At 42.1% G+C, this 26,563-nt stretch overlaps 1 protein-coding gene across 1 annotated transcript in view; it reads left to right on the plus strand.

Annotated features, from left to right (window-relative positions):
* Positions 1-249: 249 nt before the first annotated feature.
* The window catches only part of NPTN (neuroplastin), a 32,951-nt gene continuing 6,637 nt past the window's right edge, over positions 250-26,563 (plus strand). Inside the window, exons 1-5 of the mRNA XM_032232847.1 lie at positions 250-603; positions 12,484-12,652; positions 13,756-13,850; positions 15,733-15,866; positions 16,821-17,094. Coding sequence (XP_032088738.1) covers positions 504-603; positions 12,484-12,652; positions 13,756-13,850; positions 15,733-15,866; positions 16,821-17,094 — 772 coding nt within the window. The 5' untranslated portion in view covers positions 250-503. The remainder of the gene's footprint in view (positions 604-12,483; positions 12,653-13,755; positions 13,851-15,732; positions 15,867-16,820; positions 17,095-26,563) is intronic.

A 26,563-nucleotide genomic window follows, 5' to 3' on the forward strand; every position in this document is an offset into this window, starting at 1 on the left:
CACCAAGCCTGGGGGAAACCGCAGGGAGGCGGTCCCTTCGCGGGAACAGCGGGCGCAAGGAGGAGGAGGAGGAGGCCGAGGCCACGCCCTCCCTATGACCTCGCCGCGCGGGGATAGGAGGACACGCCTTCCCCCATGACGTCACAAGGCGCGTGGGCGGTGCCCGCTGGCTCCTCCCTCCTCCTCGTCGTCGTCCTCGCCTTTCTGCGCTCTCGGCGGCCGCCTCCTCCGGTGGGCCGGCTCTCGCGAGAAGGAAGAGGCGAGTTCTCGCGAGACTCCGGCGCTGCCGCAGAAGGAGACCGCTCCGTCGCTGAGGGGGGGAAAGAAAAGGCAGGAGAAGGCGACGCCGAAGGGCGCCGGAGTCCGCGACGCCCGCCTCGTCTTCCTTCCTTCCTTCCTCCTCCTCCTCTTCCTCTCGCCTCCCCTTCCCCTCTCCTCCCTCGCCGACCGCCGCCCCCGCGCCCCCTGCCCGCTCTTCCTCCTCCTCAGCCGCCGCCGGGACGATGCTGCGGGGCCCAGCCACCCTCCCCGCGGCCCTCTCGCTCCTCCTCCTCCTGGCCACGGCGGGGAGCCTCTGGCCGACGCCGGTTGGCGCGCAGAGCGGTAAGGAAAGGCGGACCGGAGTGGGGGGAGGGGGGAGGCCTTGAGGGGGCGAGGAGCCGACCTGAGGCGGTGATTGACAAGGGGGCGGGGCCTGGGAGGGGAGGGGCTCCTCGCGGGGCGGGGCCAGGAGGGCCTGATGGATTCTGCCTCTGGAAGGCGGGTACCAAGGCGGATCTGGTTGGGGATGGGAGACCACCAGGAAATCCCGAAGCCTGTAGGATTTATTTTTATGTAGTTTGCAGCTGGTGTACAAGATGACAGGACTAGGAATAAACAAGAGTAAGGACAAGGGAAATGGGTACAAATAAATGGGGGCAGTAGGGCAGGGACGGTGGGCACGCTGGTGCATTTAGGCACGCCGCTAGATAGGAAAAGAGAAAATATGTGGGGAAAGAGAAGATACATAGGGAAAGAAAAGAAAGCAATGGCAGGAAAAAACTCAGGGAAGGCAGGTTGTCGTCAGAGTCACCCTTTTCCCCTCCCTTAGGCATGGCTGAGGGTGGATCTGTTGCAGCAGAAGGCGAGGAAGGATCTGGAGAAATCTACCCAGGATTTCAGCATGGGAGCAGCTGCCTTTTATCTTTTGCAGGGGGAAAGATAATGTCCTTGAAGCGTAGCCAGGTTTGGGGAAAGTCACGGGCCCCATGTCATCAGAGGGGTGCATTTTTATCTGCCCTAATCTGAGGCCCTCCAGATGTGCCGACACTACGATCTCCAAGCAGCACAGCTAAGAGCATCTGCACCAAAGACAAACTCCTTGTGTGTCCAGTCACACTTGGCCAGTAAAGAATTCTATTCTATTCTAACAGCTAAGCACTCTGGGAATTGTAATGCCCGCACGCCCTGTTAAAATAGGTGGGAGGAGGTTGGCGTAAGATCTTGGGGACTAGAGTCATTGGATGCCAGGTTAAATTCCTTTGAAGGTACTTCACTTCAATGTTTGCTTATTAGCTGGGAGAAGATTAAAGGGATGAGTACAGAAGCAAGGAAGAGGAAGAGCGGTTATTGTAAGTTGGCTTTATTAGGGAAAATGCCCTTGGGTCATTGGCAATAAGCTTGGCCACCAAAAATCCAATTTATTGCTATAGGATGAGTAAATAATATTGTTATGGGGTAGTCCTTGACTTACAGCCACAATTGAGCCCAACATTTCTGCTGTTAGGTGAAAAATGTGTTAAGAGCCGAGAACCGAGGTGGCGCAGTGGTTAAATGCAGCACTGCAGGCTACTTCAGCTGACTGCAGTTCTGCAGTTCGGCTGTTCAAATCTCACCGGCTCAGGGTTGACTCAGCCTTCCATCCTTCCGAGGTGGGTGAAATGAGGAGCCGGATTGTTGTTGAGGGCGATATGCTGACTCTGTAAACCGCTTAGAGAGGGCTGAAAGCCCTATGAAGCGGTATATAAGTCTACCTGCTATTGCTATTGCTATTAAGTGAGTTTTGCCCCATTTTACGACTTTCCTTGCCACAGCTGTTAAGTGAATCACTGCCGTTGTTCAATTAGTAACACGGTTGTTAAGTGAATCGGTCTTCTCCATTGACTTTGCTGGTCAGAAGGTCACAAAAGGTGACCTGGGACGCAGCAAAGGTCATAAATATGAGCCAGTTGCCAAGCGTCTGAATGATCACGGGGGATACTGCAGTGGTCGTAACGATGAAAAAAATGTCATAACTCAATTTTTTCCAGTGCCATTGTAACTCTGAACGGGTCACTAAATGAACTGTAATAAGTCGAGGACTACCTGTATTGTTTCCAGTGATGGTCTGAAATCTGATTGGAAACTGCCCTCTATGCCATGCAGTATGTAAGCGCTTTAATCTAAAAATACAAAATCATTTGAATTGTCTGCAGAGTTGGTCAAGAGGTTTGACCTGAAAAAGGCAGGGAAGATGTGGAAATCAGATGTACTTGCTAAAAGTTGCTACAGGGCGGGGCAGAAAACAGTTTCAGTGTGTTCTAGGTGTGTTGGAACTGCAGTTCCTCAGAGTCCAAACATGGCCCAAAAATGCAAGATTGGCTGTTAACTCTTGCAGGCCAGGTCCAGATCTCTGCATTGCTACAAAGCTGACTTATGAACCTCAAAATGGCTGGCCTGGCTTACAATGTCCCTGGAAGCTGATGAAAGGAAGGCAATAAAAAGATAGATAAAAATCTGTGGCAGTATCAGAAGGAGATGATTAATTTAAATTGGCAAGAGGTTTAATAATATGGGTAAGTGGCAGCAAGGAAGGGACAGTAAAGGGTCAAGAATTTAGAACAGACAGAATATATAGTTATGGAGGAAATCCTGCTGTTCCTGGAGGACCAGAAGGTTTAAAAAAGATCTACTAAGAAGGGGGGGAAATGTTTTTTCCTATGTCCCTTCTATCTTCAGTTGTTTAACAAGAATGAAATGAGTCCATTTTAATGAACACTTTAACTTTCCTGCAGCCTTTCTGTTCATTCCTAAGCTTCTCCCGCCCCCAAAATGCCTAAGAATAGCTTAAGTATAAAGCAAGGAAACATGGCAATGAAAATGTTTAGAGACGCCTGTGTTGTAAGACAAAAGCATGTTTTGTTACTGGTGTTAGTGGGATCCCTAAAGCAGTCTTATGACACTGCTCTTCTGAAGAGTGGCTGCATTCTGTTTGATCAGATAGAACATCTGCATGCTTTGTGCTCCTTCGCAACTCAAGAGAGTCCTTCTGATAGGTCTATCATGGAACATCTTTTCTGATCCAGAGAACTGTGAGAAACATGAGTTTGCATCCGAGTGGGTGACGCTTGTCAGTACAGAGAGTATAAAATGAATACAGAAAACCCAGCATGTCCAAAGAAAATCCAGGGAGCATTTTTGTGGTTAAAGACCAAAAGATGAGCACGTAGGAGCAATATCACAATTGAATGCTGTAGCAGAAAAATTGATTTGTTATTTTGATACCAAAATTATACCTTTTTCCCCCTTCACTTTCTTTCCAGCATAACCAGTGTTTTCAAAAAGACAGTTCTGAAAATTATAGAACATGGATTCCCGAGTACTTAATTCTGAAACAAATTAAAGGGGGAGTTGTGTATGGCTTTCATTTTTTTCCTGTTGCTCTTAGTAATTTGTAAAATTATATCAAAATTTGAACTGCTTTAAATCAAGTTGACTAGAAAATAAATTACAGATAAAGGAAAACCCATAGTACTCGCAAAGAACCAATTGGGACTGTTTTATTTCATGTGCTATCATGCCAAATCTGAATTAAATAAAAGCAGAATTAGTACAGTAACAGAATTGTAGAGTAAGTGGTTAAGTCTTAAGATTGTTGTCTAGAAATTTATTGAACAACTTTTATGTGACTGATCACTTACAGGCTTTGGATATATTCCAATTTTCTGGCAGAACAATGCAAGAAGAGGCAATGTAAACAAGGAACCTTTCAAATCCTTTACAGTAGAAATATTCAGACTTTCACTCTTCAGTAATATATGACAATAACTGGCTTTAGTAGGATGAAATAGACTGAATTAGTGCAAAAGCTAATGATGATAAGTAGGTATCTTCAGAATAATAACTGATTTACATCATGAAAGTGAGACATGGTTGAAGTCCTTTCTTTCCACGTGTTCATTTGACCTTGAAAATGTGATTAGTGTGGATAGTGCTAATATTAAAAAGAATAAAGATCTTCATTTTAGTGATTGTACTACAGAGGATTGCTATTAAAATTAAAATCTGTATCGTCTTGAGTGTAGCTGCTATAAGAGTTGTGGTCTGGGTCAAAGAAACATTTAAATTAGGAGATTTGCGAAGTGACGTAAATTTATTATTCACAAAAGCTTCTTGATAGAAGTGGTTAAATATAAAATTCTATTCATTCTATGACTTTATATTTCAGTTGTGCCTATTCATAAGCACCAAATGCATCTATTGCTCTCGCCATATTAAAGGATTAGCCTCCGAGCTTGAGAATACAAAGATCACTCGAGCAGAACTCATTTGGAAACAGCTCAACTTCTTGCTAACTGGCGTAGGATGCACAAAGCAAAGGAAGGGATTTTGTGTTTAAGGCGATGTATATTTTAGCAGCACCGTCAGAGGGCGAATGGCTCAGCAGGGTCGTATCGCTACGCTCAGGCCTGTATTATGATTCTGCAACATTAACATTATCCAGCACAGCTTTTAGTGAGATGATGCCTTTGGTCACCTTAATAATTTAGTATACGTATGACCCATTTCATGACTTGCTTTATAGAACCTGCAGACAAAACTACATTAAGATCCATCGTGTTCGGATTTGTATTTTTGTTACAGGCTTTTTTTTAGAAGGCTGTAGAAACCATTTGTCACCATCTTGAAGAAACTAATTGAAGCTGATAATACGAACTATCCAGTGTATTCAAAATTATTAAATAGGTATAGCGCTGGTCAAAATTATAACAATACTCAGAAACACTTACCTTAACTAGATTTGCAGACATTCTGTTCAATTGTATTTAGCAGAATTTTCTTTTTATCGAAAGAGAATAAAACTGTATCATAGCTAGGTGAGGTTCCAGAACCGTAAAAGCAAAAATGTGGTGGATATTGAATATTGCAGCACAATGCTTATACGTGTATTAGCTGTACTGGTTTGAGTTTTCACCAAATTAGGATTGAAAGTTTTGCTGTAATTTTTTAAGACAGTAGTGTCCCATGCTTCACTAGTTAGAACCAGAAACTTTCCCTCAGCTATATCATTAAGAAATGGTCAGCAGTGTGGAGTTAAATCAGCAAATATTTTATACCTTTCTTGCCACCAAATAGGAAACTGAAAAATGTGACAGGAATGATTGCTGATCTCATAGGGAGGTGCTTTGTGAAATGGGAGGCAAAAACTGAGTTCTTTCTTGGCTGATATATACTATATTGATTTCCAACAATGGTTGCCTTACTTCATGATTGAATGCATATTGGAATAGGAGGGAAATGACTGTCTGTAACTCTCCAGGGTGACTCAGTATATAAACAAGCAGGTAATACCTTCTACGTTGTCGTGAAATATTTTGCAATCTAGTTTAGGTGTTGTTTGACAAACAGAAAAGTAGTCTTATAACTTTAAGTAATTGGTAATCTAGGTGTAATCTACCTTATTAGATGTAGTGAGGGCTAGTTGAGTGTAGCGGTTAAGGCATTAGGCTAGAAACCAGTAATCCGTGAATTCTGATCCTGCCTTGGGCACAGAGCTAGCCCACTTGTACTTGGGCATGGGATTTGAGAACAAATGAATTCTTAGTCATTAGGAAAAATCCCACTTGTACTATGCGCTTAAAAGATACCAAATTAAAGGAATTGAAAATGCTGATTCAGTTCTTGGGGAGAAAAATAGAGCTCTACATGGGATCGTTATTGGGTGTGTGACTATAACAGTAGTATGATTGTTTGCCTAATTTTCGCATCTTTGTGGTCCGTTTGTTTTTAATCAGCATAAGTTTGTGGTAATGCAGCGATTATTGCAACACAAGAGTTCTTTTAAGTGTGGGCTGCTATAAGATGTGTAAGACAATTTATCCGACTGTCATACATCCCTCTGGGCTTGAAATAAGAGGAGATCAAAGCACAATCTTGGTGGAGCCCTGGTTATAATAGAGAGCTTTTTTCCTAATCCCAGTGTTATATCCAAAGGAGATAATAAAGGGGAATTATTAAAGTTTAAACAAAGGGAATTCCTAATAAGACTTAAGATGTCCATCCAGTTTTTAACCTCCTCCCTAGGAACTATTATTATTAGATGGAACGAAGAGGTGGGGGGGGGGACAGACCCACTCTCTTTCTGTCGCAGACTAAGAATTGACTTGTCTCCCTTAAAACTGGCTTTTCTGCCAATCTCACTTTCCTTCTTTTGAACTCACACTATAACCACTGTTGTAGATGGGCATGTCTCTCTTTTTTTTTTGGTTTTTTTTTGTGTGTTTTCTGCAATTTCATTTGCTTTCTTTATAAGATCTGTTCTTTTTTCCACCCCACCCCCCCACCCGTTCATCTGTCATGGCATTTCTGCTGCCCCCTTTTCCTCTCTAGCTGGGTTTGTCAAGTCGCCTATGTCAGAGACTAAGCTCACAGGGGACGCCTTTGAACTGTATTGTGACGTGGTTGGGAACCCCACCCCAGAGATCCAGTGGTGGTACGCTGAAGTCAACCGGGCTGAATCTTTCAAACAGCTGTGGGACGGTGCTCGAAAGCGCCGTGCCACCATTAACACTGCCTACGGGGTGAATGGCGTGAGCGTGCTGAGAATCACTCGTCTTACCTTGGAAGACTCTGGGACGTATGAGTGCAGGGCGAGCAACGACCCCAGAAGGAATGACTTGAGGCAAAATCCTGCCATAACGTGGATACGAGCCCAGGCTACTATAAGCGTCCTTCAGAGTGAGTTCAGCTCCTCAGAGCAGTAGTGTCGTAGTCTCTAGAGGCACTCCCAGAGATCCTCACCCCCACCCCCCACCTCTCTTGTGACCCTTAGTATCACCCACCGATCCGTCTTCGTTGCGTGTGTGTGTGTGTGTTTGGTGGGGGGAAAGTTGTGTCGATTTTTTTCATTTGTGGACGTGTCAAGTGTGTTTTTGCCACCTTCTTTAATGTGTCTCCTCCTCCCTAGGATCACAAGTATTGAGAATCTTTGATTCTAGTTCCTCTGAAAAGCAAGCTGGTATTGGAATGTTTTGTTTCCTTTTGCTTTTATTCTTTTTTATTTATTTGTTTGTTTTACCTTTTATAGTAGGCTCTGTGCTGTCCTAGTTTCTCCACGAGTGCCTTGTCTCTTTTGCGTTCATTCTTAACCTAACAATTTCTTTTTTTTATTTATTATTATTTCGTTTATTCGGATATCATGGAATTGCCTTCCTTTTTTCTTCTCGGTTTTTAAGTCCGTAGACTCTCGTCAGCAACCTTTACTGCCTGAAAAATGTTGGGTTTCCCCTTTAAGTCAGAAGTTGCTTTTTATAAACAACATACCTACTGAAACTTTCCAGATGTTGAGTCTCTGCTTGGTACTTTCCTTGGTTACTTACAAATACAAAAGAGGCAGTCCAAAGCCTTTCCTTTCTCATCCCCTTCCTGTAACACTCAAGTTTTGTCTCCTTACATACAAAGCTAAATTGCCTGGGATGATCTTGTAGCTGACTTATTTATTAAGCCATTGGTTCTATCAGAAGGCTTAGAAATCATGATTACATTCTAAAATGTTGTCAGTGGTGGTTCCTGAACAGCCCCATCTCACAGAGTAGCAGGCAGCCAATGAATCGATAAAGAGTTAATATCCATCATTGCATGAGGATTTTTATTTTGAAAGGTGACGTGTAAATTCTTACAATAAAAATGAATATTCGGCACACATGAAGTTTCACGTTTAGGAAAGATTGGACAACTTCTTGGGGGATTAAACAATATCTACTAATGCTAATGAATTACTTCCTGGTTCATAGGAAAATTGTCCTGAATATTAGACCCTGGGAAGCCAACAATGGAAGGAGAACTATTTTCTCTAGTTGAGGCCTGCAAGCTTCCCAAATATCTTTGGTGCACTGCAGATTCATTTTGCGTCCATTGAATATATGATTTCCAACCTCATTTTGTTGCCTAGAGCTGCTGTTAGAAACCTTTCTGTCCTAACATTTATGCTGGCAAATCTGGCAGTTTCTAGTTCTGAGGCATATATAAATGATCTGCATCTGCCTTTCTGACATTTTTAAAAGTTCTTTTTAGAGTCCAGGATCTGCAAAGCAGCAAAATCCATTAGGGAATAAGGCGTGTAGAACATTTTACAATATGGTTTTTAATATGGAAATAGGTCTGTCCTTCCTTCCTTCCTTTCTTTCTCCCTCCCTCCCTTTCTTTCTTCCTTCTTTCCTCCATCCCTCCCTCCCCCTGTCTTTCTGTCGGTTTCTTTCTTTCTTTCTTTCTTCTTTTTCTTCCTCCCTCTTTCTTTCTTCCTTCCTTCCTCCATCCCTCCCTCCCCCTGTCTTTCTGTCTGTCTGTCTTTCTTCTTTTTCTTACTCCCTCCCTCCCTCACTCCCTCCCTTCCTTCCTTCCTACCTTCCTTCCTTCCTTCCTTCCTTCTTTCTTTCTTTCTTTCTTTCACCAGGCCCATCTCAATTGAAGACAAGGCTTGCAAGAGGCATTGATCTTAAGAAGCAGGCAAGAATATATGGGAAGTAACCTTGATTGATTTTTTTTTTAACCTCTGAGTGGTATGAATTCCCTGCTTTCTTTTATTATAATGCTATTAATTGGTTAAAAAGATCCAGAGGAGTCTGGCAGCACCTTTTCCAGCAAGCAAATTTTATTTTAAAACATATATTTTTGTAAACTGCAGCTCCATCAAGTCCATGCCTTGGCTAAACCAATCTAATCATAAACACTGGTCTGTAATGTCAGCACTCATATCAAAAGCATAATCTCAAATGTAAGGCATTACTTTTAGAAGCTTTTGGAAAGATTACTTTCTTTCTGCAATTTACCTTCTATATTGCTATGCGCATAAAAAAATAGTGACATTGAGTAGGATATATGTGTATCAAAATATATGTGTATCAGAGACTGATGTGAGAAAAAATTGCCCGCACAGTATATGAGGAATCATGTAAATGTGAAATATTCAGTAATAATGTGGATTTTGTTTTCTTATTTGTTGTGGCTTACAGCCTTCTCCTGGGCCATGTAGTGAAAATAAATCTGGTAACTTAATCTGGATTTCTGATCATAATGCTGCACCATAAATGTTTTTTTGTGTGTAAACAGAACAGTACAAAGTATACATTTATTAGGATATAGAAAGAAGCCTATGATGCTTTGTTTTGCACAGCATACAAACTCCTATTGTACAAGACTTGAAGAATTTCCTGCAGTATATGACTACAACTGATGGGGAAAGCATACAAATCCTTTTTTTTAAAAAAATGAGACCACGCTTCTCTAGTTCAAAATAGGCAGTAAGAACAGCTAACAGTGGAGGATTATTTTATTAAAAACCAAGAATCAGTTATGTGGGATGCTGACATATACCTTATACACCAGCATTATGATACAGTTTTAACAAATAAGAGAAATACTGGATGGTCAATGTGATTTTCCAGTAGTAACTACATGCTTGTCTCACTATCAGTTTTATGTTACCGTTTTGCTAAAATGCATCAAGTACAGTCTAAAAACTAGTATTCTGAAAGCAATTTTTTATATAATACTGCAGAACAAAATTTTGAAACCCAGAATTCTTGAAAATACAACTGCTTGTATTGCCCATTTCTAGGAGATAAATACTGTGTAGCATTTTCCCATTTCCTTCCTTTGTTTCTAATTCTTATTTTAACAACTGGTAGGAAAATATAATACAAGTCTTACCTAGTGTGATGTCCTTCAAATATATTTGGACTATAATCCCCAGAATTTCTAGCCAATGTGGCTCTTGGCATCAGGTTAGAGAATGCAAGGCTGGTTTATAAATTTCTGTGTTGGGTGGAGTTGTTTGTGTTCTTGACAAACATTATTCATGCATTATTTCATATTGCACGTAGATATTATTCATCAAGTGCCTCTGTCTACCTTGTTTAATTTTGTTTAATCTGCACGGTGAGTTTCTGAGGAAATGTTTAACTCATTAATGGAAAAGTAACGGAACTTTCCAAATACATTGGAGAGGAACTCTTAACTAGTAATGTTTTCCACTGAGTGTGAGATTTCCTCATGTTCAGGCTGCAAGGAAAGGGCAAATACATGAAGTGTTCCATATGGGCAACATGAAAATTGGGTTTCCTTTTTGTGAACTAATTGGAGAGCCACAGTTGAACATTTTATGCTTCAATTAATTATGCTGATTTTTCCATCTAGAATAAAGCCATGTTAAATCTGAATGTAACTTATATTTGTGTAGGATAATTCTCATTTAGTAGATAAAGATTTTCACGGATGTGGCCATATAGGTACAATCCCATGCTACTAACAAGACGTGTCTAAATCTCTCCAGTTCTCTATTACAGTAACCAGCATGTTTATCCCGCCATTTATTTTCTCTTCCGGAAGATAATATGCATGTGTCAAGACCACCCATAAAATCAAATGTATTTGCAAAACATTCCATGCCAGAAGTAAATCACGACAAGTCTTTCAAATTCTTACACTATTCCTTTACACAATTATTTTTAAATAGGGCGGTATGGCTTTGTACTACGTCTTTTGAGATACTGGCATGGAGTAAATGCTTAGCAATGGGTCTTTAAAAAAAAAAAGTATTACTCTACCAATACTTGGTTTAATCCCACAGTCTGTGCCTGAATACATGTAATTTCAGAACAAAGATTATACTGTTGCACTGGATGGATTCCAGAGGTCTAAAGTCTAAAATTCAGCATAAATATAAAGGAAGGAAGCCTGATACACATGAAGTATATTTTGACCTGTACGGTGATATGTTCTTGCTTCAGAAGATTCGTGTGGGACTGTATCAAGATAACGCACTGCATGTTCCTTGGTTGAAGGACATGGGAGTTTAGCTTGGTATAGCAATACATTACGAATGTGACCACTTTCTACCTAGTAAAGCAAAGTGGCTGTGTATAATTTCCGAAGCACCCAAAAGCCAGACAAGGAATAATGGCTGGAAACTGATCCAGGGGAGATTCAATCTAGAAATAAGGAGAAATTTTATGAACAGTCGATCCATGGAACAGAAGTTGCCTTCGGAAGTTGTGGGAGCTTCATCCCTGGAAGCTTTCAAGAAGAGACCAGATCAGTCAACTGTCAGAAATGGTGTAGAGTCTCCTGCTTGGGTGGGGGGCTGGACTAGATGACCTATAAGGTCCCTTCCAACTCTGATAATCTGTTGTTATTATAATATAACCCCATGTAAAAAGCCAGGAATCTCTGCCCAAGCCTTGCAAAAGACCTTGGTGCTTTAAGCAACGTGTAAATTTGGTTTGCTTCCCTGCGCAGTTCCTCTTTCAAATACTGTGCAATCTGAATATAGATCACGGGAAAAATCCATATGCTAATTGGGGAAAGGGTTTCAACATTTTTTTCTTAGGTAAAGGGGTTGGTGGGAAAGGGATCCCCAGGAACTTAATGCTGTTAGGGGCAAGGCAAACTTTGAGAAAGGGGAGTGGGTGGCTTCCTTACTCATCATCTTATATAGGTGTCCTCTGTAGCATAGAAAACGAGAAGAGTAGGCTTGCTACAAAGCTTTTATGGTTGCTGCTGATTCCAAAATGGTACCAGCTCTAGTTTGGGGCACAAGCTAAATAAACTTTGTTTCCTGTCTGTTTCATCATAGCTCAAAATCTGTGTTATGCAATTGGTGATTTGAAATTGTCTTCCATTATTGAGAACACGGAAGGGTGTAATGGCACAATTTTCTTTGCAAGCTTCCTAGAAGACTGGCCCTGCTAATACCTGTTGGGGAGGGTGGGCCGGAGTGGGGGTGAGGGATTGCGCCTACAGCATTGTATTCTATTGGATGTTTTTCTCTTGCAGCAAGATCCTTCAATCTAGAACGATATGTGAAAAGCACCCAAAGATTTTATTTTTAAAACATGGATTAGACTGAATGCTTGCTCTATGTTCTTGTGTGATTTATTTTTTAATTTCCCCTTAGTTAGGCCACAAAAAAATAAAGAATGCCAAAATCTATTCTTTCTTTTCTTTCTTTCTTTTTTTTCATTTTGCCCTTTTGTATCACTAGACTAGTCCTTGTTGTGTTTTATTTCCCCCCCCCTCTGCTGATCAGCTGTTCATTGTACGCCTTAATGCCATCTGAGCTAGTGAAGTTGTTTTCCATGTGTAGTTCTTTTCCTCTCCCAACTCCTCTGCCATTTAATTGTGTGCCACGTAGGACATTTGAGTCGGGTGGAAACTGACAGCCCTTTTAATGTGTCTCTTTTCCTCTAGAGCCCAGGATCAATTCCAGTAATGAAGTGACCATTACCTCCCCTCAAATCCCCATCACTCTACAGTGCAACCTCACATCCAGCCCTACCCCCCTCATTAACAGCTACTGGGTGAAGAATGGAGAGGACATTCCAAGTACCATGAAGAACACAAACACCACAGAATACAAGTAAGTCTGAAAAGGAAATTTTCCTCTCTGAAAATTCAGTGGTGCTTCCACAGAAGCAGCTGAACAAAATGTAGGAGCTGAACAGCTTTTAAGCATCAAAACTAGCCATTTTAGCTAAGGAGATTTAGATGCTGTGCATCTCCAATCCTCAAGTTTTTCGTAGAATGAATGACATTAAGAAATAATATCCAAAACTTTATGCGGTGGGGAGGAAGCCACACATTATTTGTTCCATTAACAAGCAGAATAGAGATTCAACTTGTGACCCCAGCTGAGCCCAAGATTTCTGTTGTTAAGCGGGACGTTTGTTAAAGTGAGTTTTGCCCCATTTTACGACCTTTCTTGCCACACTTGTTAAGTGAATCACTGCAGCCAATAAGTTAGTAACACGGTTGTTAAGCAGATCTGGTTTCCCCATTGACTGCTTGTCAGAAGGTCGCAAAAGGTGATCCCGTGACCCAGGGACACATCAGCGGTCATAAGTATGAGCCAGTTGCCAAGCGCCTGAATTTTGACGCGGGATGCTGCAAACGGTTGCAAGTGTGAAAAATGGTTGTGTCACTTTTTTCAGTGCCGTCGTAACTTTGAATGGTCACTAAATGAAACTGTTGCAAGTCGAGGACTACCTACCTGTACATTAGGGATAATGCTCACTTTAAAGGTTAATAAGATCTGGGTGCACTAACCCTTCTAATGTTGATAGCCAAATTGGAACCTTGCTATAAATTTTCCTCTTGAATTTATTCCAATTTTTCTAATAAAGTCTATAGGATAATTCGATCCATCTTAACCCAGCTTTTTTTAAAAAAAAAATAGTTTTAAAATAGTTCAGAACTTCCGTTTCAAATGGAGAAGATCCTATTTAGAATCCCCATTGGCTCTGTGCGATATTAGGGAAAGCGCTCTTTTCAGCCTCTCTCATGTAGGCGTTTCATTTGGAGGTTTTCCAGCAAAGAAGCTGATAGAAGGTTTTGAATATTTTGGATTGCTTTTTATTGTGTTAACCCTTGAATAACCTAGAAACAACTGGGCCTTTTATGGCTTCGTAAAACCTGGGTGATTTGTCCCCTGCTATTCTGATCCCTCCTTCTTTTTCTTTGCAGAATCACAAAGCCCAGAGCTGATGATTCAGGGGAATATTGGTGTGTATTTGTATTTGTTGCCTCCCCAGTAGCAAATGCTTCAATAGAAGTAAAAGGTACCCATACTTTTCAATTCATTTCCTCTGTCTTCGTCTTTTAGCTTAGCTTCTAAAATTCTCCTCCTGCAATGCCTCATGGAACACTTTTATTTTATTAAGTGCTCCCAGGTCCCAGTCTTTTAAAAAATATATATATATACTTTTTTATTTTCCATTTTCATAACATACAATCACTTGTATACTATTACATAGCCAGTATCCTATTGTATTAAGTAGTAATTACATCAGTTCCTCTTGTCATCAACGCCCAGAAAGATAAAAACCCATTATTAGCTCTTCTGCTCTCCATACACCTCTTTCTTCTACCTCTCTCCTACCTCCTTTCTTCCCTCCATCATCCTTTCCTACTCTACTTCCCCTTCCTTTCTCCTTCTCCTCTCTCTACATTCCACTCCTCCTTATCATCCTCCTCCTCATCTTCCCCCCTTACCCTCTCTCCTATCCCCCTCTTCCCATCTTTCTTCTCTCTTCTGTTCTCCCACTCTTCCTCTCATTGGTGTATTTCCGTTTCTGAGCAAACTCCAATCTATTTTGATGGTATTTATGCTTCCATATCAATGTACTTAACATATCCTAGTTTTAAAGAAAAAATAAGAGAAGACAGTATACCTGTGCAATCATATTACATTAAAATCTAACACCCCTCGTCAAGCCTAATATACATCCCTCCCTCCCCCCAACCCTGCCAGGTCACAGTCTTCACAGGTGACGAGGGCTCACCCATCCTCATAAAATTGGAACGTCTTGAGAAATGGTTTTATCTCCCGAATGCCAAAGCCAAGCATGGAAAATGTAAAATAATTCTACGTACACAGTACTGTATATCAGTATTGTGCCTTCTTTTCTGTAGGTTTTTATTTTGCTTGCTCTTGTGGATCTTTTGAAGCTGCTATAAAAAGTATCCCAGTTGCAACTTTCTGCATTTTTCTGTAGTTTAGTTTAGTTTAGTTTAGTTTAATAACATTTATATGCTGCCCAATCCCGTAGGACTCCGGGCGGCTTACAGTACAGAATAAAAATTTTTAAAAAATAGAGGAAAGAAAAGATAGATTTAAAAAACACACCATGCACTCCGTTCTAAATGGGACTGGACCGTATTTTGGGGTCAACAGCCCCAGGCCTGCTGGAACAGCCAGGTTTTAATGGCTTTCCGGAAGGCCGAGAGAATGGGAAGGGTCCGGATGTCTGTGGGTAGATCATTCCACAGGGCCGGGGCAGCTACAGAGAAAGACCTCCCCCGAGTAATCGCCAACCGGCATTGCCCGGTCGACGGTACCCAAAGGAGGCCCAGCCTGGGAGATCTTATGGGTCGTTGGGAGGTATGTGGCAGGAGGCGGTCCCGCAGATAAATGTGATGCCTTCCAGCCTAGTCCTAAATTGTTGGGGACTTTCTGCTCAGGAGAAGTTGTAGAATTATCTTTCTTTTCAGAATGAGAGCATTGGGGGGGGGCGGTGTTATTTTATTGCTCCATGCTTTTGTACTGTTCAGTATAACCTGAAGGATTTTTCCCCAGATTTTTTTTAAAACACTGTCGGGGTTACTCAGTGAGATGCAAGACACTAAAAACAAAATCCAGAATTGGACACAGATATTCTGCAGACACTCTTATTATAGGGAATTTACTCAATAGTTGAATATGAAATGGAAGGAAGTTCTAAATAAATAATCAATGGCAAAATTGAATATATTAAGCCACCGGAAGGCCCACCGCTGTGGCTTTCTTGGATTTTGAACAGTGGGTGACGATTTTGAATTTCATTATATAGGGTTGTAACAGTTCTATAGAGGAAACAGACTGGATTATACACTGCTATTTTTCTCTCCTTTCCTCCCCTCTCCCCCCCCCCCCAATCCTTTTTTTTTTTTTGTGCCTCTTAGCTGCTCCTGATATTACTGGGCACAAGCGAAGTGAGAACAAGAACGAAGGGCAGGAGGCACTGATGTATTGCAAGTCGGTGGGCTACCCACATCCAGAGTGGACGTGGTACAAAAAAATCAACGGGATGTCTGTGGTGAGTAGAAGGTCGAACGCCACTAGGTAAGCACAGCTGTTGGCTGAAGTTTGCAAGGCGAGGCCAAGGAATGAAGCTATTCCAGTATTTTTTGCCTCCTAAAGATCATTCTCTCTTGTTCTGCAAACAGCCTTTTTTTGTGTGTGTGGGGGGGCAGCTTTCTATTGGTTTGCTAAACTTGAAGAACAAAATCGGAGACATCTTAAGAGCAAAACCAGGTATGGTCCCTGCAACAGAGGTTTTTAAAAAAACGTTACTTCTAGGCAGGAAATCTCTTGCAGAATGACCCTGCTTCTTCCTGCAAAACAAGAATCCAAGCATCCAATCGCTTATGGTTTCCCTCAAGCGTTCTGCATCCTTTTCTGACTAACCTAACCTTGCTTGCCGCTCAGAATGGTTCCTCCATGGCTATTTGAAATACAGGCAGTCCTCGACTTACAACAGTTCGTTTAGCGACTAATTCGAAGTCACAACGATACTTACAACCATTTTTTTTTTCACGCTTAACAGCTGTTGCAGCATCTTCAAAATTCAGAAACTAGGCAACTGTTTCTTATTTACGACAGCCGCAGCGCCCCAGGGTGACGTGATCCCCTTCTGGCGAGCAAAGTCAATGGGGGAAGCCAGATTCGCTTAAAGGGCATGTTGTTAACAACCGCCGTGATTCGCTTAACATCTTGCTTAGCCACACAAATTTGGGTTGTGGTCGTAAGCCGAGGACATGCCCGTATACGTGCCCATCTCCTTCCGCCACAAATGAACTTGAGGAGGTTTTAAAAGGCGGCAAGTTGAATGATTATGCGAATGAGCTTGCCCTGCTTCTCTCATGCCCAGCTTGCCAAGCTTCCAGAATGAAGAATATTTTAAGCTCGTTCGAAGGATGGGATGTGGGCGCATAACAGAATAACTGGAACGCTTGGTAATTTTTGCTCCGGATTGCCCTTTTCTCCTTAGAGTATTGACAACTCTTCGGGACGCTTCTTCATTAACAACAAAGAGAATTACACCGAACTCCGTATTCAGAGCCTCCACATCACCCAGGACCCTGGCGATTACGAATGCAATGCCACCAACTCCATCAACACGACCGCCAAAATCACCATCCTCCGTGTACGCAGCCACTTGGCTCCTCTCTGGCCCTTCCTGGGAATTCTGGCGGAGATCATCATTCTTGTAGTTATCATAGTTGTTTATGAGAAAAGGAAGAGGCCAGACGAGGTTCCAGACGGTAAGTTTCTTCCACACCGCTGTGTTTGCCGGGAACCAGTCCCCCCCCCCTTCTTTTTTTTTCTCGGGGAGCCTTCCGTTTAAAAAGATGGCATTATAAAGCATACTCCCAAATTTCGGGCTGCTGAAGCCTGCTGGGAATCCCTTGTCCCTCAGTCTTTGAGAGGCCTTGACAGAGAAGATACTGAAGTATTTGTATCTTTGAAAAGGCTCTGTCAAATGAGGAAGTCCAGGCAGTTCAAAGCAATATAAAAGTTTGTTGCAACCTTACGATCTTGACAAGAATCTGAACCGCTAATGTTCGAGGGAAATTAGCGGGAATGAACAATGGAAAGAATTCAAGGTGGGCTGGAATTATATCTCTTGTGGGCATGAAGACACTCGAGACTGATGAAGTGTTTGACCCCTACCTCCCTCGGGCTCATCCTGGTCCTGTCTTCTTCCTAGCATGCGAGACATTTTAAACAATGTTCCCTATTACTAAATTCACCCTGCCTAAATGCAGCTTTCGTCATATACATACTGTGCTGTCTTGCTGGAGAGGGGAAAAAAAAAAGGATTTTTCAAACTAATTGATAAAACTTTTTAAGACCTCTTGACTGCAGATACTTGCAACCTGCCTTTTGCATGAATAAGATCTAATGCTTTAAGCGACTAAAACACATCGCAATGGAAAGCTTTTGCTCATACTTGCATTTGAAATGGTAGAGATAGGTAGCCTTTTGAAATTGTCCAATGAGCCCCACAGACACCCCATAACCATGCCGTAATCGTCTGCTTGAGACCCCTTGGAGGCAGTGAAGCGTCAATCTTAACTTTCTTCCCCCACTGATGTGGCTGTTTCTTTCCTATTATTATTATTTGTGAGGAAATTGGGGTCTATCCTACATTCTAACTCTGTTTCTCCATCTTGGCAACGATAAGATAGGCGGAATTCAACTCTCAGAAATTTCCAGCCAGCTTTGGCTGGCTGGGGAATTCTGGGAGTTGAAGTCCACCCATCTTACAGACTAAGGTGTAGAAACACTCCTAGCTACTAACTAGCTGCCTATGTGGGCCTGTCTAGGATTGACCATAGAGACTATGTCCATTCACAACTGAGGATTGTCTTTGTGTGTAAAGTATTAATTATGAGCCAATGAACATGAACCGAAAATAAATTGCATCTTCCTTTTAAATGGGGAAGTTATTTGAGAAGTACATTCTTGGCAAGCCCCATCTGACACCTTGAATAAAATATTGAGTTCATGAAATAAGGACTGTGTTATGTAGACAATACAGCACATTAAATTGCAATTATTACAGAAACGAACACTGCCTAAACAGTACGATAATTCTGCACTAGCCATGTAAGATAAGATTAAAATTTTTTTAAAAGCATGGTCCTGCCAATAACAGATGCTCAAGGTGTCATAATGGATTCCATCTGAGAGTCCTGTTTTTATACAGCTGCCTTGACAAAGCGTTCAGCTTTTTGAAACGAGCAGGCCAAAGGGAAAGGCGCTTTGGTAAGTTTGTGTAAAAACGGGCCAGCATTTTTACTACATGCATAAAATTCAGTAAGTTGTTTATTTGGGAAACTTACACAGCCACCTACTCGCTCACAGCGACTCTAGGAGGTTTACAAGCAATAAAAACATAGTAGAGACAATAAAATAAAATAAAACAATAACCCCCACTTCCAATAGTGGTAGTTTTTGTTTTTCCAGTTTCCAAAAGTCTATTCCAGCTTGGGTATTAATATTAGTTTGATCAGTTGGAATATGGTCTAGAAGTATTAAAGTCAATTTTTAAAACAGTTCACAATCCTCTTTTTCAAAAGGCCCTTTCTATTTTATTGTTCTGCTTCTCTAAGGTTAATCCAGCCAGTAACATTAACTGTGCTAACCATGACAGCATATACAGTGGCTCAAGGAAGATTGCTTGCTTGTATGTTTGTCTCAAAAGAGACACGGCGGCTCAGTGGCTAAGACACTGAGCTTGTCGATCAGAAAGGTCGGCGGTTCGAATCCCTAGCGCCGCGTAACGGAGTGAGCCCCCGTGACTTGTCCCAGCTTCTGCCAACCTAGCAGTTCGAAAGCCCGTAAAAATGCAAGTAGAAAAATAGGAACCACCTTTGGTGGGAAAGTAACAGCGTTCTGTGCGCCTTTGGCATTTAGTCATGGCAGCCACAGGACCACGGAGACGTCTTCGGACAGCGCTGGCTCTTCGGTTTTGAAACGGAGATGAGCTTCACCCCCTAGAGTTGGGAACGACTAGCACATATGTGTGAGGGGAACCTTCACCTTTTATGTTTATCTACTACCATGGACCAATGCAAGTTCTTTCCATTCAGCCAAAGGAGGTGGAAAGGATTGTTTGTTTCTGCCACAGCTTCCTGGGCAGACAGCTTCTTGATAAGAAAGGATAGAGGGGGGGCTGGGGGGCTGGGGGGAGTTGCTAAGCCTCTTCACTTATAACAAGATGCAAAGAGATTTTGAGTTGGCGCCAGCTTTCAATTCGGCATGAAAGCCATTATGCATGGTCTTCTTTTGAAGAGATGGTTTTTGTTTCATTTGACAGATGGATAAGCATTTGCTGACGCTGGACCGGTCTTCGTTTGAACACATTTCTAGACAGATGCATGTGCCAGGAATGTGTGTAGACATTCTTGAGAATCCCGTTTGCTTCTCAGTTGCCTGAAGAGTTTGCTTCCTGACTGTGGCAGGGGGATCTGGTGTTGGGCAATGGGGACAGCCTTAAGGGTGCATTTCCTCGCCTTTGCCATTAAAGCTTCCTTCTAAGCCATGGAACTTAGAGGAACTTCCCTACTGAGTTTCCGCAGACCTTAATTCCAAGCCTTCCCATCTCTCAGGAATGAATGGCTGTTTCCTTTTGGCTGTTTCAGTTTTTGCACTGACTGTCAAAGAGGGGGACTCACACAGAATATACTGACGATCTGAAGAAGCCGTTGAGTCAGCCCTCTCAGCAATGCCTAAAAACCTCTCACTGCTTCACCGGTGGGTGTGCCTCTTCAGGTTTAGGGCCACCGTGAATCCTTGGGGTTTGGACTCCGTGGCACGACAAAACCGCGCTCGACTAAAGCGCCCGATTAAACCGCGTCGCTGACGTCATCAACAGGGCGACAACAGCGAGCGCGGAGAATGAAGGGCGCTTTAAATAGCGCTTTGAAAGCAAGCCGATTCAAGTTAAGGTAAGGGTTTAGGGTTAGGTTAAGGGTTAGGTTTAGGATTAGGTTTAGGGGGGTTAGGTTTAGGTTTAGGGGTTAATTTTAGGTTTAGCGTTTACAGCGTGCTTTTTTCTCCGCGCTGTTGTCGCGCTGTGATGACGTCAGCTACGCGGTTTCGTCGAGCGCCCTTTAGTTGAACACGGTTTTGTGGTGGAACCTTTGGACTCACTTATGGAAGCCAAATTCCAGCCGGCAGATGAACATAGAACAAAGAACTATGCCCCATTTGTGTTGTTTTAAATTTATACGTACCATATTTTTCGGAGTATTAAGACACACCTTTTTCCCTCAAAGAAGGATGTGAAAATCTGGGTGTGTCTTATACACTGAATACAGCATTTTTTGCCTCCTGAAACCCCACCCCCTTTGCAAGAGACTTCCAGAGAGCTTCCCACCCCCTTTGCAAGAGACTTCCAGAGAGCTTCTGCGGGGCGTTTTTTGCTCGTTTTTGCCCCAACCCCCAGGAGCACTCTATAAGCCTCCTAAAGGCTATGCATGCCCCATTTTTTTTTGACAAAAAAATGGGCCCGTTTTTGGGAGGTCTGCAGAGTGCAAAAACTTTTTTTTTTTAATTTGCCTCTTCAAAATCTTGGTGCATCTTATACTCCGAAAAGTACGGTAATTAATTCAGAGAAAGACGATTAACTCCAGATTTACTATCATTTTCTCCAACTGCAATGGAGGATAGCTAAGTCGGGGACCCCCTGCATAGATGGAGGCACATGATTAACAGAAATCATTCGTGAATGACAGTTATGCCTAGCAGTTAATTCAGTGTTTCACCTTGTCACAGTAAGCAATTAAGGTCAGGCCATGCCTGCCATCCTCATTGCCTGTAGGATCCCACTTTGAGCACCAAAACCAAGAATAGAAAAGCTAGAAGCCGCCTGGCGGTAGTCCTCGACTTACGACAGTTCATTTAGTGTCCACTCAAAGTTACAACGGCACTGAAAAAAGTGACCTATGTCCAGTGACCGTTGTCGCATCCCCATGGTCACGGGATCAGGCACTTGGTAACTGACTCATATTTATGACGGTTGCAATGTCCTGGGATCATGAGATCCTCTTTTATGCGACCTCCTAACAAGCAAGTCAGTGGGGAAGCCAGACTCACTTAACAACCGTTTGACCAATTTGACAACGGCCATGGTTCACTTAACGACTGTGGCAAGGAGGGTTGTAAACCGAGTGTGGAAATGTTGGTGCGTCTTATACACCGAATACAGCCATTTTTGGCTCCTCGACGCCCCGCCCCCGCATCCAATTTTTCTGAAAAATGGGCAAAAAACTGCATTTTTGCCTTCCACTTCAGGCTTCAGCAGGGCTGGGGGAAGGGGAAAATGCCCCCCCCCCAGCCCTGGGGGCCAGGGAGGACAAACACTTTTTTTTTTCTTACTTGCCTCTTCGAAATCTTGGCGCGTCTTATAGTCCGAAAAATATTGTAAATGGCCAAGACTTGACTGTAACTGTATTGGGAGCTCAAGGCAGTGTCCATAGGCACCTCCCATCCCCTACTGCACCAAATCAGCATAAACATTTAAGGTTGCTCTATTCAAAAGGAGTCTTTCATTTCATTGTTGACATATTTATGCCTTCTTTCTCTTTGTGAGAGAGTTGCGTGCCGTGTGTGGAGAGGTGTTCTTCCATTTAACTCAGTTCTGCTGTTTCTGAGAACCAGGCTGGCCTCAGCAAATTCCCTTTGTCCTCCCAATGACAAAGGCAGGCTGAATTGGGTCCAGGTGTACCTGAGTCATCCTATTATTATTACCTGGGTATTCTCAGTGTGGTTGATGTCCCCTGCGTGAAAACAGCCTATCGTTCTTAACCTTGACTTTCCAACGTCCCAGATTTGGCGGTTCCTTGGAGCTACCCTGAGGAATTTCCTTCTCGGCTTCTCTTACGTGCAAGTCAACAGCCATTGATTCAGAGAGAGCAGATTTTGATCTTTATATAACACATACCCACTGGGAGCTTTTTGCTACGTTGTGCTAAAGTTTGATTTTTGCAATCGTTGCTTAACGAGAGGCAGGTCTTGTGTGATGGTTTTCAACAACTCCCTGGGCCGTAGCTTTTGTCAACACAAACAGGGACATGTTTCCGTGTTTCAAGCTTACTTTCCTCTGGTTCTGTTCCTTTCTTCATTCAAAACAATTATTATCTCATTGTATCAAGTCTAGGGTACGTAGGGAAACAATCTTTCTAGTGATCAATCAACAATGTGCTTTTCTAGTCAATGTGTGTTTGGAAGTAAGAAGGGAGTAAAAACTTTACCTGGTTTTCTTCCACCTCCTCCTCCTCTCCATGTTAATTTCAGCCTAAGCCAAAGTCACATGTTGTTTTCCTGTTTGAATTGTTTTGCAAATTGGAATAAAATAAAGAATGCATGATTTTCTTTTCTTGGCAGGGCAGCTGTTCCATTTTTATGGCATTTTGCACAAATGCTGATTTTTTTTTCTTGGCTTGATCCTGGTTATAAATAATAATGTGAAGAAAGCAATTTAAACAGTCCTCTTTTTCCTTCCTTTCTTCTTGTCACTTCGGCACTCATCTAATCGTCTTAGCAAAAAGTAGGTTATGCTTTGTGCTTTGCTTGACTAAAAGCCAAGGAATTGTTGCCTGCCACTGAAGGGTTTTTTTTTGTACGCAAAATGCACAAAAAAGGCAAAGCTTAATGAGCAGCTTTGTCCTTTATCCCAGGTGTTAATTTTTATAGATGCTCTTTCCAGCCACTTGGATTGATTATGGCCAGATGTTGCTATTGTTAAATACCAGTGATGTCTCCGGTGCCCCCATAGGCAGGTTTCCATCTTTCCTAACCCAAAGATAGAGTGAGAGGAGACAGACAGACAGATAGACAGACAGACTGACGTAGATTAGAGAGGGGAGGTAGAGAGAGAGAGGAGAGACAGACAGACAGACGTAGATTAGAGAGGGAAGAGAGAGATTAGATAGATGTGAGAGAGATGAGAGGGAGGGAGAGAGAGATGAGAGGGAGGGAGAGAGATGAGAGAGAGAGATGGGAGGGAGGGAGAGAGAGATGAGAGGGAGAGAGATGAGGGAGGGAGAGAGATGAGAGGGAGAGAGATATGAGAGGGAGAGAAAGAGCGAGATGAGAGGGAGAGAGAGAGATGAGAGAGAGAGATGAGAGATGAGAGGGAGGGAGAGAGATGAGAGGGAGAGAGAGAGATGAGAGGGAGAGAGAGGGAGGGAGGGAGAGAGAGATGAGAGAGGGAGAGAGGCGAGAGGGAGAGAGATGAGGGAGGGAGAGAGAGAGATGGACAACTCAACACAGAAATTCTGTCCTTGAAAAACATCTTTTCTAAAGGTTCTGAAGTCTTAGTCTGCATTCTTGCCCAGCTTAATTGTTATCTCAGGAGTCCTTGGTGCTCTCCAAGCCTGCTGGTTTTTCTTGCAGACATTTCATTACCCAACTAGATTCCCTGAAGATGTTATCCAGTTGGGTAATGAAACGTCTGCAAGAAAACAGCCAAGCTCCGGACTCCCCAAGCGTTCCACCCAGAGCTAAAAGTTACCTTTTAGCCAATATTCCTTTCCCTGCAGGGTCCTGCCTACCTTACTCCCACCTCACTGCACCTCTGAGACACTCTCAGACTTGAAGAAGAGTTGGCTAGATTTCCAAAGATCTTCTCTGATACCTCAAAGTCTGTTGCTAAGGCTGCCAATCTCTCTCTTCTGTTAACTCTTTCCTTCTAATCTCTTATCAACAACAGCATTCAAGCAGGTTCCGTTCCTGGCTAGGTTTTATGATGATGATGGACCAGAGAATTCTAAATGCAATTCAGTCTTAAAAACCACATTTTATTTAGACATATTTTGTGCCTCGTCCTACCTGTGCTTTACCTTATCCTAAAGAAATTGGGAACCAAGTTGCCAAGGTAGATGACTCAAATGAGTAGACACCCCAACTGATGACTTTTTTTGAATTCCTACCTTATTAAATCTGCTAACTTTCACCTAAAAGCCAAATCCTTTCATTTATTATTTCTTACTTGGGTTCAGGCTGTTGGATCAACCTTCCCGAATGACGCTTTCTCCTTCTCTTGTTTTTTGTTTCAATTTTGAGTACATGAGTGCAGTTACCAAATATCCTGCGCTTATATTAATACCTTGTTAGTTTATCTGCGTGCGGCAAGCATAAGCATTAACATACTGTGCTCCTTATAGTTGTATTGCAGAAGTACTTGCAAAGTGGAATACAGCGTAAAACCTACACCACACAATAGAATCTAGATAATTTCCATCAGGCTTTGTCCCTTAAAATGCTTTTTTCAGAATTAGTTGTACGAATTGATGGATACCTGGCTATCTTCATTAAAAATACTATTTATGTATTCCATGCATTTCATTCCATTGATTCAATATGCTGAGCATAAACATTGTTTATCAAATGTCACGTCAAAGCTTCTGTTTTCAGTTCTGATATCTGATTTAGAAAGGAAAGGAACTGATCTTTATGGAGTATCTTGAAAACACAGAAACTGAATTTCCAGTGTTGCAGTTGATATGAACTGTGCTTAGAAGTCTTAGAAATGTTATCTGGAATACTGTTTTGCTCTTTATATAAATGAATTCAAACCACTTAACTTTTTCAGATTTGCATTCAAGTGATTTTTTTTCCCCCTTATAAAAAATAAAACGTTCGTAGATTCCAGGCTCCGAAAATACAAAAATGTGCATATTAGATTTTACATAGCTTTGTATTTTGCATGTATTTATCATAGATATATAAGAAAACATTTTGTCCTTGAAGATTTGCACATATATGCACATAGCTAGTATGCTTTTTTTTTAAAGTCGGAAAAGACAGTTCTATAAAGATTTTAATATGTTACACGTATGTGCATTGTAGCATAGAATTGGGCTATTTATGGGAAATGTCCCCTAAAGTTTTTTTTTTAAAGTATGTTTATTTTGTGCATTTGGGGCTATTGAAATGTTAATTATTCATAATAGTTTCAAATGTTCTTAGCTTTTACAATAGTTTCCCCTGAAATATCGATGTATTTTTGCCTTTTGTCCACCCTCCCTCTAAACAATAGTATCCCATTTAGTGTGATAGCATAATCTTCTGTAGGTTAGTTTTTACATGAAGTCCTCATTTAGCGATGATACTTAATATCAGCAACTTCATTAAATATCGCATTCACTAAGTGAAACCATAACGTAGTTTACAATCTGACTTCTAATTTCTTCCACCATATTATACCTGCAAAGGCCACAGATGTAAAAATGGGTCCTCAAATTACTTTCTCACCACTGTTGTAACTTTTGAACCGTCACTAAAGAAGGCAGCTGTTAAACTGTCCTGTTTAGTCTCCTAGTTGGCATTGTCTTACGGACCTCTGCAAGAAGACCCACTTAGCAACCGCGAGCAATGCGGTCTCTTTAGGGGGAAAAAAAGGGCATTTGTTTCCTTTTTGTTTTCACGCCTTAGCTCTTGGGAAAGTCTAGTATAGGCTTTATAGTCATTGTACATCATATATGCAACGAAATTGGTTGTAGAGTGTCGAAAGTGTTGCTAACGGAAGAAAGAGGTTCCTTCCTTCACTTCCCCCCCCCTCCCCTGTTTCTAATTTTTATTTTGCTCTTTCCTTGTTAGGTTGTGTGACAGGTCAGAAGTAAGAGACCCTAGATCTAGACTGAAGAGGGGCATGGCGGAGATTTCTAGATCTAGGTCTCTTGAGAACATCTGTGTGTGTGTGTGTACAATGCCTCCCCTGTGCTAAGGGAAGAACATAGGACAAAGGTGTCCTTCTCTCCTGCCGACTCCCGATTACAGATTCCCACTTTATAAGCCCTTCTGTTCCTTTGGCAGAGGGGGAAAAAACAACAAATAAAATTTCTGATTAGCCTCGTCTTAAACCTCTTCCACCTTCCACTGCACTTATATATATATCTGCTGAACAAAACTCCGCATTGGCAACAGGAAGGGCAGTAAACACTCAGCTCCATTCAGTTGCCCAGACTCCGCCCTGCGAGGGATTATTGGGGTCATTAAAAGATGATGATGATGTAAAAATTCAGCTTGTGATTTTAAAAAAAAATAAAAATCCTGAAACGTCCGCTTGGAAGCCCTGCTTTTTTTACACGCTGATCTTCTTCAGAGGTCCTGCTTTTTGGTGGCGGGCTAATTTCTTTTTGCATCCTAGAGCCGATGTGTAAAATGGAGAAGTTGGGAGTCTTTTAACTCGATGACGTGTCAGTGGAATGAATTGCCAAG

This window comes from Thamnophis elegans, chromosome 16 (genome assembly GCF_009769535.1).
Source record: "Thamnophis elegans isolate rThaEle1 chromosome 16, rThaEle1.pri, whole genome shotgun sequence".
Classification (NCBI taxonomy): domain Eukaryota; kingdom Metazoa; phylum Chordata; class Lepidosauria; order Squamata; family Colubridae; genus Thamnophis; species Thamnophis elegans.